Here is a 14,498-nt window from a genome sequence, read left to right on the forward strand (position 1 = left end):
GATAACTAAGGAAAAGGAGGTATTGAATTGGGAAGGAATAGTGACACCATGATAAAGCGTATCGATCAGGTGTCACAGCTTTACAGATACCCTGAGCTGACAGACTCTTCGGAGAGGTACCATCTGATTTGGAAATGCTGCACTGGCCTAACTGGCATGGCTTTATTTCTAGGTCCATCACCCCTGCCTCAGAGCACTCCAGGAGCACAGGAGGTGGGATGTGCTGTCTCAAGGAGATACCATTGAGAGGGTGATGCCATTGACCACGAAGCCAGGGAGCTCCCAGGCTAGAGCTTGTTGGCTCTGGATCATTTTGAAGTCCTGGAGGGACTGTTGATCCCAATGTGGGCATATCAAGAGGGGCTGCCACACCACCCCATGCAACAGATGTGCTGCAGGAGAGGAACGGCCATGCAGCTGCCCAGGATCAGCTCTGTCCAAGCCCTCACCCTCTTGGATTTCTGGCCAGGTTTTTTCCATGCTGCAAAACTGTGCCTGACCTGGTACATCATGGTTCATCTCGCAGAATCACAGAATCAGAGAATGGTCAGGGTTGGAAGGGACCTCTGGAGATCATCTAGTCCAACGCCCCCGCCAGAGCAGGGTCGCCTACATCAAGTTGCACAGGAAGATAATTTACTGCTACAGGCAGGAGAAAAGGAGAAAGTTTCTGCTGAGCCAACAAGTCATGGGCACTCACAGCCGTGCTGGATTTCTCTCTTTCACCCCCATCACTGGCACCACACAGGCTCGAGCCACTGCCTCGAGCTGCACCAGAGCAGGAGCTCTTTGGGCAGGGAAAAGAAAACCCTCTTCTGTGGGCCACAGATGAAACGTGGTCCCTGTGTGTGGATCATGTCCCAGTGTGCACAGCAAAGGCTGTCCATGGTGGAGGGGGGATGCATCGGCCAAAGAGACAGCGGTGAACTATTCACTCCCTTGATGTGCTCACCAACGACAGGGGTGGATGGGTGGCTCCTCAGCTTTGAAGAATAATAGTCCAGAAAAATGCTCGCTCAGAGCTAATACTTTCTGCAAACTTGGAAATAAGTATTTCCAGCAGATTAGCCAGCTTTTGTCACACATTAATTCCAGCTTTAAAAAATATCTTAGCTAAAGGCCAAGGAAGGGATGACAAAGGTGCCAAAGTACTTAAGGAGTTGTCACTCTCCTTGCAACTTGATCAGCCAGGCACCTCTGGAGCACAAAGCCTTCCTGTCATGGCTAGATCATGACATTTGATAAGATGGAAGAGAGTGTTAACAAGATGGTATTATGTTATCATCCCTCACAAATCACTTTATACTTTGGGCAGTCACTGTATGAAACCTGAATTACCATAAAGACAGACCTGATAATGGTCAGCACACAGTAAAGGGGTACTTTGGCACTGCAGAGAATAGCTTCTGAGCAGTGACCTTTCAGACATGACAGTAACTTGGCCCCTCACCAGCTGTCGCTGAATGCAGAGGTCTCCAACAACTAAATATTTTGGATAAACCAAAGCAGATTCCCATAAAGAGAATGACATGGGGAGGTCCAGGTCTTGCTAAAGCGACTTTCAAAGCCCCAAGAACACAAAGCAAAATCACTGTGTGAGAAGAGAAATGCAGAGTAAACCAGAACGAGCTTGGTCGAAGGGAGAAGAATGGGACCGAGGTGAACAGATGCTCCTTCGATGCTCAGCTCACCTGGAAACTGAGACGTCAGGGCAGGCAGTAAGAGGGACATACCACCGCAAAGCGTTAGAGATCTTGACATTAGCAAGAGGACAGGAGGCTCTGGCCAAGGGCAGGCAAAGTGAAACACTTCAGCCCACTTTGAAAAATGAGATGGTTCTGCTCTGCTCTGCCCTTGATGGCATCGTCCAGACATGGCCCTTCTGCCCGTCTCTGCAGGGACCCCTGAGCCAGGGCAGTCTCGGCTTGCTCTGTCATTCCTCTGGGACCATTAACTGCGAGAGACTGGTACGTCCCCCGCTGCTGGGGACATCAGAGCTGCTGGAGTCCATGTCCAGCTCCAGGGGACAGCGCTGGTGCCTGCACACGTCCGAAGGCTGCACCTCCACCAAGTGCCCCAGGACACCAGATACAGTTACATGATAGTGCAGCTGGACAGCCTGATTTAATGTTCCATGAAAAACTAACTAGGCGCCCCCTGAGATTTCCAGCCTTGATTTCCCCTAGGAGGGCTGTATACAGAAATTTTGATTCATTTTTTGTTCTTCTTAAGGGAATTCAGACTCAAACTGCTGTATTGTTTATTAGCTAATGCAAGAACAATAAGGGAAACGTCTTTAAAAATGTGCTTGGCATTGACGGTGCTTGCAGTGAAATGAAGAGAGAAGGCACCATAAACACCAGTCCTCACGGGGAACTGGTTTTATGGCTGCTTTCCTCATTGCTTAGGACTCCTGACGAGGACAATTCCTTACACGCGCTGCGGAACAAATGCCTGCTGGGTCTGGCAGCGCACACAAGAAAACAAATGGAGTTCTCCGAGCCTGCCTCACAGCGAGATCTTCCTGGGGGCAATTTCTTAAAAACACAATGATCTTTTCAAAGATATCCTTAATTCTGCACCAGCTACCTGTCACCAGGAAAAAAACGTTCAAATCACATCAGCTCGATGAAATCAGGATCGAAGCTGTTTATTGACTTACTAATGACGGGTAATTATCCAGCAATCAGTGAACTATACGCTTGGGATCAATATCTGCAACGCAGCCGATAAACCATGGTGCTCGGCGCTTCTGATATATTAAAAAACACACGGAGGAGTCTAAATGCCCGTCTCTCACTCATTCTGACCGGTCCTAATTCCCCACACAGGACTGCAGACACGCTCCCCTCCTCTCCCAGCACATGTGCCCCAGGAACGGGCGGGGGGGTTCCATTCTGGCACCCCGACGGCAGCCCACCCCGCTGCCTGCAGCACGCTCATACACGTGCTATTTCTGTTGCAAACGTGATTTATTTAGGGACCAGCCCTTTCAAGAAATACAGCCTCTGCCCAGACATGCCCAGCTGCGGCTCCACTAGACGCACGGCAGGCCAGAGTCTCGTCATGGGGTGACGGGGTCGTTTTATTTCAGCTTGTGGAGTCAAATTATTGAAAAGTCAAGGAAAGAGGAAGAAATGCCCCCGGGAACCCCAGCACCCTTGTTGCTCCCTCTCCCTCCCGTTCCTGATGGGTCCTCACAGCAGCGGTGGGTCACGGCCGTACCTCCCCGCACCTCGGGTTGTCCGCGACGGGCACGTCCAGCACGAGAGCATTCTGCAGATTCGAAAATAAAAAGCAGACGGGCAGGGTTGAGCAGTTGCCGCCGTGCTCAGGTGCGACGGGCTAACAGCACCAGCTCCGGGGTGATGCGGCAGAAGCTCCGTGCAGGTAAGCCTCTCGGTGCCTACCTCGAAGGTGCTGATGTTCGCCCGCTGGTAGGTGATGGCCAGCAGGTCGGGCAGGGGGACCCCTCCACGCAGCGCCCCTGGGAGGAGGGGGAGCGGCCGTCAGAGGCGCTTTGGCTGTGGCAGGCGCTGTCGGCATCGCCGGCGCTCCCCTGCCTGCCCGCCAACGCGCTGCCTGCCCGCGCCCACCGAAGGGCTGCAAGGGCCTTGGGGAATACTCGGCAGGAAAATTGGCAGGGCTGGAATTCCTGTGGTTTGTATCTTAGTGTGAATAAAATCTCTGCTTTTGGCACACTTTCCATACAAGTTAAGCAGATTAATTGACGTTCCGGGGTGGGTTTTTTTACTGACGCTTTGGCTGTTTCCAGGCACGGTAAAGAGGGACATGTTGATCTTATGAAAACTGTTCCCAGTTGTTCGTGGCAAGACGTTTTGAACTTGAGAATGGGAATAACATTCAGAGAGGCTTCAGAGGAGAAGCCTGCATCCTCTGCAGTGGATCTGTTCTGTGCGGGCAGATCTCTCCTGCCTGTGACGGACTGGGCATGCCACAGCCCCAACAGGGAGGCATTGCCCTCCTCCAGACCCCACCGCAAAACCCGCTGGTGCAAAATGGCCGACAAGCGATTTTCCTGGCAGAGTCGCTCACAGCCTTGAGGGCAGGGAAAGCATACAAGGTCAACCAGGCAACACCAATTCCGAAAAAAAAAAAAAAAAAAAAAAAAGAAAAGATAACAGTCTATAGGAAAAGAAATGAGAACTATTTTCCCCGTGCAGATAGAGAATCCTCAGATGAAGCCGTAGCCGTGCTTACTGTTGATCGATGGCACATAAGCCACGTCAATAATATCTGCCAAAACTCCTTTCAGCGGAAGCTCCTGAAACGCAAAGAAGTGGTGTAAACCGCCCATCGCTCCGTGTGCCAGCCACTGCGGCTGCCGAACTCACCCCCTCAATTCATCCAGTGCCCTCTCCAATCATGGGACAATTGGAAGAATGGGAACATTTGACAAAATCTAATTTTCCATGAAAACTGCCCCAGATGAGACTGTTCCCTGCCCCAGCAGCACTCTGCTCTGCCCTGCAGGACGCCAAGCGTCCTCCTCGCAGCCCAAAGCCCTCCTGCAAGACACGTGTTATCAGCACTCGCCCTCCCAAGCATCTCTGTCTCAGCATCAGGATCAGAGGGAGATGAGGAAAATGAACATCCAGCGTACACGACCTCTCCCGGGAATGAACAGGGTGGGTTACGAGCAGGGACCCCTTCCAGAGCATTCATGTCTGTGGGCAAATGGTTTTGGCAGTTGATTTGTCATTTGTTATTCCTCAAAATGTTATTCCTTGAAATAACATTTTGATCTTCAGCATTCACTTTGGTTTTCTTTTGGGCGGTTTTGTTCTGTTTTTTTTTAACAAATCTGTTATTGATAATGAAAACAGTGGAACGGGGCTCCGGGGAGCGAATTCCTGGTACAACATTACATAAACCACCAGTGCTGAGATTCACAGAGGCAACCCCAGCCCCACGCCTGGCACCGACCACACAACTCACGTCAAACATCCCGAGGGAGGAGGAAGCCAAGGCCACCCGAGGGAGACTGCAGGCAGAGGAAAGGCACGGAGTCATTCGCCTCCCAGCGAGCTGCCCTGTCACCTTCAGCAAACTGCTCACCCAGATTTTGGCCTCCAGCAACCCTCCCCCTTGCACCAGAGGTGCCGTGGCTCCACCAGCCCCCCCCCAAGAAGGTGCTGCTTCCCATCGACAGCATTTTCTCCATCCTGAACAAGGTTCAGTTCTTCAAACTTAAAGAGCAAAAAACCCAAACGGGTTTTAGGTCAGCTGGATTATGTTGTGTTGACCCTCATCTATTTTTAAATAGCTGTTAGTACAAACTATAAAAACGTCATGCAGAGAAGGCAAAGGTTCCTTCTGAAAATGCACGGGAGAGATGCAGCCCGTGGCCCCTCCAGCAGCCCAGGGACTGTCACTGTACTGGTGGTGGCACTGGGGACCAGCAGCCGTGTTACCTTTGCAGAGCGAGGGAGAGCCGCAGCTTTTCTTCTGCAATGGCAAACTCTGCCTCCAGGTTGCTGTGCTGCAAGGGGAAAGGGAAAGGGAGTCCCCACCAGGACCCCTGTCCCCCCAACTCCTCCAGCCCCACAAGACCCCCCAGCCAGGCATCCTCCCCGACAGACGTCCCTCCCAGCTGTCCTGCGTCTCTCACTCTGCTGTTGGTGTGGGTTTGCTGGCTCGGGGCAGGAACAGCCACGTTCAGCCCTCACCAACTGCAAAAGTCTCCAACTCACAACATCCAGGATGAAGAGGGATTCAGGAGCAGAGTCTGAAGGGGAAATCCAAAACTCAGCGGTGCTGAAGAGCTGCACAAAGCTTTTGTCCGGAGTTATGGTCACCACTGGTGCTTTTGCTTCTCGCATTTCAATCACCACTGGCCGTGATGGAGGCAGCACCCTGGAAATCTGTGGAGAGTCAAAGCAAAGGGATGACATTCCCTTTCCTTCCCAGTTCACTGCTCTGGGGATTATCCTGGTGAGTGCAGAGCAACGATGACATTCACCAAAGTCAGTGGGAGCCAGTCAAGCTGCTCCATATTGCTCAACAGTATGTCCCTTAAATAATCTTATTAGTAAAAGATTTACTAATAAAATAAAGAAAGCACCAGTTTGACCTTGGGGAAAAGGTACCAAGCATGACTTTGTGAATGGAGAGCAGCTTTATCTGCTGCCATAAGTAGCCTGAGATGACCCACAGACCAATAGGATCAAGTAAAGTCCACCCACCTCAGGGATGAGGACTCCAAGCATCGTGGTCACCAGTGGGGGAAGCCCGAGAACCTGTTGAGAAAGTGTCACAGGGCAGGAACTTTATGAACTCACTTTGGTGGGGAGGGGGAGTTTAACATGGGGAAGGGAAGAGGCATAGACAGCACGTTGATCTGCCTTGAACATGAGTGTAGATATCTTTAGCAGTGTCTTGACGAAAATCTCAAGCCCAAACCACCCACCATGTTATTGCTGATGTTCAGGTTGAAGGACGCCTGCAGAACAGAGAGCTCAGCACTCAAGAAGTTTGCAGACAGGATGAGTTGGGTAGCAGCATCCCTCTTTGGTGGCAGAGAAGAGAGAGATGGCTGGTCCGTGGGAAGGTCAACCTCCTTTCCCTCCTCTTGGTGGAGAATGGTCTAAAAGGACCAGTAAGAAGAACCATGTCAGAGAGCACAGGTCCATTTCCAGGATTTGCATTTGGACCAGGTACAAGGTGCTGGATGCTTTGCTCTGTAGTCTCAGCAACGAAATGGAGCAATTAAACTCCAAAGAAAACAATGAGCCGAGGAGGTAGCTGGGTGATATAATGCCACCAGCACATGTCTGCACCGCTCCCAAAGCCTCTGCTGCCCAAGGCTGAGAAGGACAATGGCGCCAAGCAAATGGATGTCAGAAACATCGCCGCTCCAAGACCCGGCGCCAGGCAGCAGCACTCACCTTCAAATCCAGCTCTATGAAAGTTTCATTCGTCATTGGAGGGTTCAGCAAAACATACTTGAGGGTCCCAGCAGTCCCAAGAGGGATCTCGGCTGTGTGGAAGCAAAGAGAGATGCTGAACCAGAAGGTGCACTCTCTGCGCCATGGGGAGAGCACTCCACCAGCACCAAACCACCAGTTCGCCAGTGCCGTGTGCTATTTACAGCTTGAGTGGGCTCTTGCCTCCCTGCCAGCCTCTATGGTGCCAGGTTCTCCCGAACCTACACCAAGGAGGGGGGTGGATATTCATGCGGCCCCTGTCAGGGTTTGTCCCCACCTGGTCCTAGTCACAGCTCAGCAGATTGTCTATTCTCGGTGATAGATCTGTGCTTTACCCTTGCCAGGGGAAGGGAAGGAGATGGATGGATGGATGGATGGATGGATGGATGGATGGATGGATGCCAACTTACAAGTCATGGTAGTGAATTTTGCGTTCACAAGGTTGAGCACTGCATCCATGGCTGGACATAGCTGCAGGGTGAGAAGAAAAAAACCTTGCACGGAGGCTTCTGGTGGGAGCAGAGCTTCATGGCTGCCAGACCAGCGCAGCTCCCACCCGGAAGCACCAGGACCCTCCACTATTAATTACCCAGATGAGGGCTTGCCTCAGTTTCCTCTGTCCCTGATTGAATTGGGTTACTCTGGAGTAAAGGCGCCTTAAGCTGAGCAAAGAACAGGGCCAGACCCCCCCGACAGATATCTCACTAAACCAGACTGACTTCATGACATGTGTTAAGAGGCTGCAAGTCTGCCCTTTGACAAGCCTTTAGGAACAAGCGTGCTCAGCATCGAGATCAGCTCTGTGCAAGCGTCGCATCCCTAACCGCCGGGCTGGGACCAGGAGGCTTTCAGCAGTGACAGTGCCTTTGCTGCAGGTGTTGACTGCATAAAACCAGCAAATTGCTTGAAATTCTCCCTTTTACCAACCTGCAAGCTCCTTTGTGTGGCAAAACCTTGAAACCTTTTACGATGTAGTGAGGAAGAGGAGGAGATGATCTCCGGGAAACCAGGACGGGAGGAGGATCGGACTTACCAGACCTGGCAGCACTTTCTGAAGGGTGCTGTTCAGAAACTTGCTCATGACTTTGGGCAGCGTGCTGGGCAGAGACAACACGTCAGCCGACACAGCCGTTATGCACATAGCGATAATTACTTACTAAAGATCAAAAGGCAGGAAAGTCAAGCGCTAAAGAAACCTCTCTGGTATGGATTAAGCCAAAAGATGCCTAATATCTAATAAAATACTTTTTCTTTCTTTACAAACCTTCTCTCAAGGATGCCATCTTCTGGCTTTAAACAAAGCTAAAGGTTTCCATGCCTAAAATATGCCTCTGATATTCCAGGAGTACAGCACTTAAATGAGGACTGATGCCAAAGGTGAACGTCGCATGGAGTAACACAGACAGAGCTGGCCTGAATTTGGCCATTAAACATTTTGCTTTTCTTATTGGAAAAAATGAAGAGGGAAAAGTATTTGTGTTCTGTAGAAACCGGAGACTGAAAGATTTAACAATGCTGTTACCTACCACTTAGGAATTGTTAACACTGGCGACTCATCGATGCTGTCCTTTGGGACTCACCTGCTGGGGAGGTTGGTTTTAACGCTAACGAGAGCGATGCGGCAGTTCCTGGAGCTGAACCTGGGGGTGCCCGCGGCGTCCTGCCCCAGCCGGCTGCTGGCCGTCAGGTTTGCAGCCAGAGCGATTTCCATGTTTCCTCCTATAAAGCTGTTCAGAGCAAAGCTCTGTCACCGCGGGACAAACCCCTGGGAGCGAGTGTGCCCACCCCAGCCCACCCCAGCCCCACCAGCGGCTGTCCCCGGCAGGCACCAGCTCCTGCTCACCTTTTCCCAGCAATGGTCATTCGGATTAAGGCGGCCATGAAGAGCCCCGAGCCAGGCGAGAGCACCAGCAATATCACCGGGGGACGGAGATCTTTCACTTTTAACCTGCACCAAAAAAAAAACAACCAGAAGGAAAGAGCTGGAAAAGAGGACCCTGCAGAGCACCCAGGCTGGGCTTCTTACATCAGTCACCTATCACTGATATTGCCATCACCACCTTTATTCTTCCATTTCCTGCTTTAACTTTCCATCTAAACCCACTTTTAAATTTAGAAACATGTCTCTTTCTAACAAAAAGATTGCATAGTTTAATTTTGAAAGAAATAAAAATAAAAAATGTTGGTGTTCAAAACATCTCCAGGTGTTCATTCACCCAGGACAAATTTAGAGGATGAAGGGCCAGCTCTGATCCCCCAGAAATTCTGGGGATGCCTCAGGCTATCATTGACAGAAGCCGGGCGCCCCCGGCTTTGAGAGCAAACCCCACCCGGCGCCGCAGAGCCACTGCAGCAGTCTCCAGCCAGCACTGAGGCAGGAGCCGACGCGCTTTGTTGCCTTTAAGTTATAGTTTCTCCATGTATTTGTAGACACAACCATGCAGAAAATCACTGGCTTTAATATCACACTTGTTAGTGGGGAGTGATTCGTTTCTGCCTCCAGGCTGACACTTCCCAACCTTCTGCTTTTATTTTCTCATTCCCAGGTTCAGGCTCGTGGTGTGATGCTGCTGATCATCACTCACCCTGAGATGCCTTTGATGGGTTTGGCGTTTGGCTTTTTTTTTACGGCTTCCTCTGCCATTTTCTGCAGAACATGACTCTCATTCAGAGCAGTGGAGACCACTGGAAGATTTGCACAAGACGAGGAGTTTAGCACAAAAACCCCAGGGAGGAGCCGGTGCCGGAGGGTGAGGGGACTCAGCACCCCCCATCATACCCTATAAAACATCATTATTAACATATTCCCATTCCAACGCACACAGGCACCATCAGGACGCACATGATTACCAGCAATCTCTGCCGACCCCAGGCAACGGCTGGAGCTCGGCGGGCGCTTGCTGCCCACACGTTGCAATTTTAGACACGAGACACGGGATGCATTTTCAGGTTCCCACCTTAATGCACCGCAGAGCGGTGAGACCACCCGTGCACCCACGTCAGGGCATCACAGCTGCGGGATGCAGCTTGCAGCATCCCACACAGGACACGCAGACCGCGAGGAAGCGGCTCCTGCTGCGGATTAAGGGCAGCGCCTGGAGCCCGCCTGGCTGGTGGCGCTCAGGGCTGGGATGTGCTCGGGGATGGCGGCTGTGCAGCAGGGAAAGCGGCTTGCCCGCCACGACATGGCCACTGCACTGCTGCCCGCTTGTCTGCACGGACGGACAGATTCGTGTCCATTCAAGGACGGTAACCTGGCTGAGCACTTACCGTGGTCAATCGTTCCAAGATCGATCCTGATGACAGCTCCCGGGCCATCAGCTCCTCCCGACCACGCCAGCCAACCGCCAAGGAATAAAACGCACCAAATCCCTGACATCTTCCAATCCGATACGGCTGCTCACAATGCTCCAGAGGTGGCAGAGGCTTACAGGAGTGTGTGGGCTTCAATGGGCGGAGAGAGACAATGAGCTGGAGATGGTTCCTGAGCCGTACCTCAGGGGCTAAATGCTGCACTCGCGCTAGAGGAAAGCGAGCTGGGCTCCGTGCAAGTCCGCCAGAGCTACACCAGCTAAAACACAACCTGAACACAGGAATCATTCCCCAAAACTGAAAAGTCTGAGCAGCCCCATCAGGACATGCCAGCTTCCTGCACCACCACCCTCCCCGTGGCTGGTACCCAAGCAGGGCGCTAAGTCTTCCTCTTCCACAAGAACCAGAGCTGCTCATGATGCCTAAAACTTGCCATAGAGAAAGAGCTGGAGCTGCCTGAGGGAGCACATGGCCCACTGGGTCTCGGGGCCACCCCGAGCCCTGGCCCCAGGAGCAGCAGGGGAGCTGCTGGCTGCGGCAGTGGCATGAGGCGTGACAAGCCTCTCCACGGGCTATGGACATGGCTCCACTGGTCTGCTCCGGCTTGACCTCCCACTTCTCGCTTGCACCGGAGGGAAATGACATGAGTTGCTGCACCTCGCTGTGACAGGGACTCCTGCAGGGAAGGGCCCTGCTGTCACCTCACCCGGTTCTTCTCCAGCAGAGAGTCCCCAGAGGTTATCCACGCTTTGCACTGATCTCCTGGAGAGAGGCAAGAAACAGCCTATATATAAATCCTGATTGAGAAAGAGGAAAAGATGAAAGGATGAAAGGGCCGGGTAATTACTGTGGTGTAACCTAATCCCCGAGTGTTTCTGACATCTGCCAATACAAATAATTTCACTAATAAATTTGAAAGTCCGGGTAAGCCCTCGAGCCTCAGGCACCAGGCATGTGCTCCCAGCAGCCTGAAGCCAACACTCTTGCTCAACGCCCAGGATAAGCCAACGGAGACTTGCACGTCAAGTCTGAAAGAGAAAAACCTGATCTATTTAATTACATGGGACAGACAGAAGTGGGGGCGAGGAGAAATCTAAGATGTGTAGTGGTAAATTTTGCTTTTGGAGATACCCACGTAACTGCAGCTCTTGGAATGAGTGGCTCTTGCTCCCCAAAGGTTCATGGAGCTTGTGCAGACGCCAGGGGTGGACGTGGGATCAGCTGCTGGAGGACCCACTGGAAATTGTAATAATCTCACTAATGTTCTTACTGGTTTCAGCAGGGTTGGAGTCAGGCTGAGAACTGTCACCTGTCCAGAGAATGGGCTTCTCAGCCCCAGCTCCGTCCTGCTGCAGGAGAGCCATGTGTCCCACCAGACTGCAGACAGGCCACACAAAGCTGTCCTCCAGGCTGGCCACACTGCTGCCACCCAAGTACTAGCCCTGCCTGAGCTGGGGCTAGTGGCCACCAAGGCATCCTAAACCGTTCCCTCCTGGATATCCCACCCAGGACCCGGCTCTGGGAGTTCACCCCAGTGGGATCCTGCAGCACAGAGTAATTTATTTCTTCTCTTCATTTCTGTATAAAACATGTCGTGAGGTTTAATCTGCCATCAACTCCCTCCCAGTGATACACTCAGTGGCTCTCTGCTAAACCCAGACAGGGAGATTTACACCTTATCTAACGGGAGCGTAAGATTTATAGATAACTCTCGTTAAAGAATGCACTATGCCAGAAAGACGCTTTTGTACTAGTAACTTGACCAGCCATTATGCTATAAGTTGACATCTAATTAAGCCTCCACAGGGATCATCAGGTCCAGAACAGCTCTTCAGGAAAGAGAAAATCACAGAATGACAGAATGGTCAGGGTTGGAAGGGACCTCTGGAGATCATCTAGTCCAACCCCCTGCCCGAGCACCTCTAAGCACCACGGTGCCACCTCGTCCCAGCAGCTTGTCCCCAGACCCTTTCGCTGCTGTAAAGGATAATAACACTCCACAGATAAATCTCCCGTACTGCTTCGGGAAGAGCTTCCAAGATGACCTATGCTGGAACAAGGCCTAGGAGGGGCCAATTTCCAACTGCTGCTCTAAAACACAGTGAGGACTTATTCCTCAAAGACTTTTCTAGATTGTGTCTGTGTCCATATTGATGTCAGATGCCATGAAACAGCTCCCACAGCCCCAGGGGACTTGTCTGCAGGTCACAACCTTCTCAACGGATTTACTTTTCTGAACACATTTCTTGTCTCTAAATGGGCTGCATACATCAGCGTAGAAGTGTAAATCCTGTTCTCCCTCGGTGGGCTGTTAGACATATATCTTCATATTCTCTCGACACTGCTATCTGGATGCCTTCAATGGAAATACACAACGTGGCTGAAACTCTGCTTTTCTTCTTGGCATTTCTCTGTCACGCTGAGAAGGAAAGCAACGCAGCGCTGGTGAGAGCCAAAGGCTTTGAGCGTGTCAAGATGCACCTGGAACCAGCGCCCAATAACTCACTTTGCCAATGCACAAAGGACAATGGTTGCCTCCCCAGGCAGCAGGTGTTTCAACAAGCACTGAACACCTTATCCCATTGCCAAGGGATTCAGACCGAAATGGGCGATTCAACCCTCTCTGGAAGACTGCTCATGCCTCAAAGTTGAAATCACATATACCGGGGCGGGGGTGGAGGGAAGTCAGAACAGAGAGCATGAAGGAGAGCTGGGTGAGAGCACGGAGGATGCGCTAACATGGCATTTGCAAGTAGTCCACCCTCTGTCCTCCAGGCCAAAAGGAAGCCAGGAGAACACAATGGACCCCGAGGAGAGGAAGGAGAGGGACTGTGACTCCCCTCCATGAACGCTTTCACTGCTTGTAGAGACATTATCAAAGGCAGTGGACATCACCCACCATTTTTTTCTACCAGTTGTAATAAATATTGCCAGTGCCTTTTGACTGGGAAGGGGTTAAAGAGAGGAAGAACTTATTGCACGTGGGCCGTTCTGGAGATCAGAGGTGATAGCTGATCTTCTGTCTGGTCTAAAACTCATTGAACCCAACAGAAACACTCCTGTTGCCTTCAACAGACTTACCCAGGCCTCATGTAAATGAAGGGCATCCCTGCTCTACTGCCAAGGCCTTCTTCACCATGAAACGTGCAGGTCTCATCCCATCCAGTCTGAGCCACCCAGCTGGGAGAGCAACACAAACCACAGCAGCTTCTCGCTGGTGTGGACATGGCAGCAGCTGTCCCTGTGGTGTTCGGAAGAAAGCGTGGCTGCAGAGCAAAGGAACCGATGGTCACTTTCTAGCAATGTTTGATTTCTTGGCACCCTCCACCCAGAGACCTTTCTTTGTGCTCCTCAGTAACCCCACGATGAAGGCAAGCTGCCCCAGCACCTGCTGTTCACCTCACTAGGTCCACGGCCAATGTAATCAAGTGTATGGAGAAACAATAAAAATGCTATATAAAACAAAGTGTCCACCCAATGTCCTGGTTTCCAGCCCTCTCTGCCAATTTCTGCCCCATCAGCCTTGGCTGTGAAGGTATATAAAGCCAGCACAAATCCTTGGTGCGGCCACGGCAAGACACAGACTGAGTCAGAAGAATGGGAAGACTGGCCAGGAAAGGTAAAGATGCATTTGCAAACTGAATAGATTGATATAGGCTTTGCTTGTACTTACTTTGGGATGTCTCTGAAAGGGTCAGTTCTGGTCAGAAGTCCACTTTCTGCAAAGACTGATATAAATATGTGTATTTTCTGCTGGTTAAACCTTCTGAATTACTTGTTTTCTCCATATTGTAAGAGCATTACAAACAATTCCCAAATGTTTTTCAGAGAGGTCGGTAACGCTTTCCCTTTTTTATTTGACTTTAGCCTCCTCCATAACTTCCATTCCTTCCTCAACTAATTCTAGCTCCTCTTTATTTGCTACTTTTACACCAGTTGTAGAGTTGTAGGCCATTATGTGCTTTTCAGCAGGCACGGCATTGCTGCAAGCACCACTCCAGCTCGCGTACTTGCAGGGCGTTTTCAAGGCTGAGCCTTCCGTTAGGGCTTTTAAATCCCCAAGCGCTACATGAGAGCTATGCCTTGTTATTGCATAAATGCTGACAAGCTCGGGACCACGAACCCGACCCGGGAGCAGATCCGTGGCTCCTGAGTGTGGCTCTGTGCCTCGGTGGCCGGGCCAGTGCCACGCTGCTCTGACCGGGCTGCTGCGACTGCCCTCTTCCTCCAGGCGCCAGC

At 51.4% G+C, this 14,498-nt stretch overlaps 1 protein-coding gene across 1 annotated transcript; it reads right to left on the reverse strand.

Annotated features, from left to right (window-relative positions):
- Positions 1 to 1,933: 1,933 nt before the first annotated feature.
- Positions 1,934 to 10,326, reverse strand: LOC309677974 (BPI fold-containing family B member 6-like; the record flags this gene model as incomplete). Its single annotated transcript, XM_082490885.1, has 16 exons — positions 1,934 to 2,119; positions 3,226 to 3,276; positions 3,411 to 3,487; positions 4,222 to 4,285; positions 4,960 to 5,005; positions 5,436 to 5,503; positions 5,715 to 5,885; positions 6,207 to 6,260; positions 6,431 to 6,607; positions 6,909 to 7,000; positions 7,358 to 7,418; positions 7,981 to 8,044; positions 8,528 to 8,674; positions 8,791 to 8,895; positions 9,533 to 9,632; positions 10,218 to 10,326. The coding sequence occupies 16 exons, from the start codon at positions 10,324 to 10,326 to the stop codon at positions 1,934 to 1,936; spliced, it is 1,572 nt and encodes a 523-aa protein (XP_082347011.1).
- Positions 10,327 to 14,498: the final 4,172 nt, after the last annotated feature.

The sequence above is a fragment of the Vanellus vanellus genome (assembly GCF_965231255.1).
Source record: "Vanellus vanellus genome assembly, chromosome: 15".
In the NCBI taxonomy this organism is placed as follows: domain Eukaryota; kingdom Metazoa; phylum Chordata; class Aves; order Charadriiformes; family Charadriidae; genus Vanellus; species Vanellus vanellus.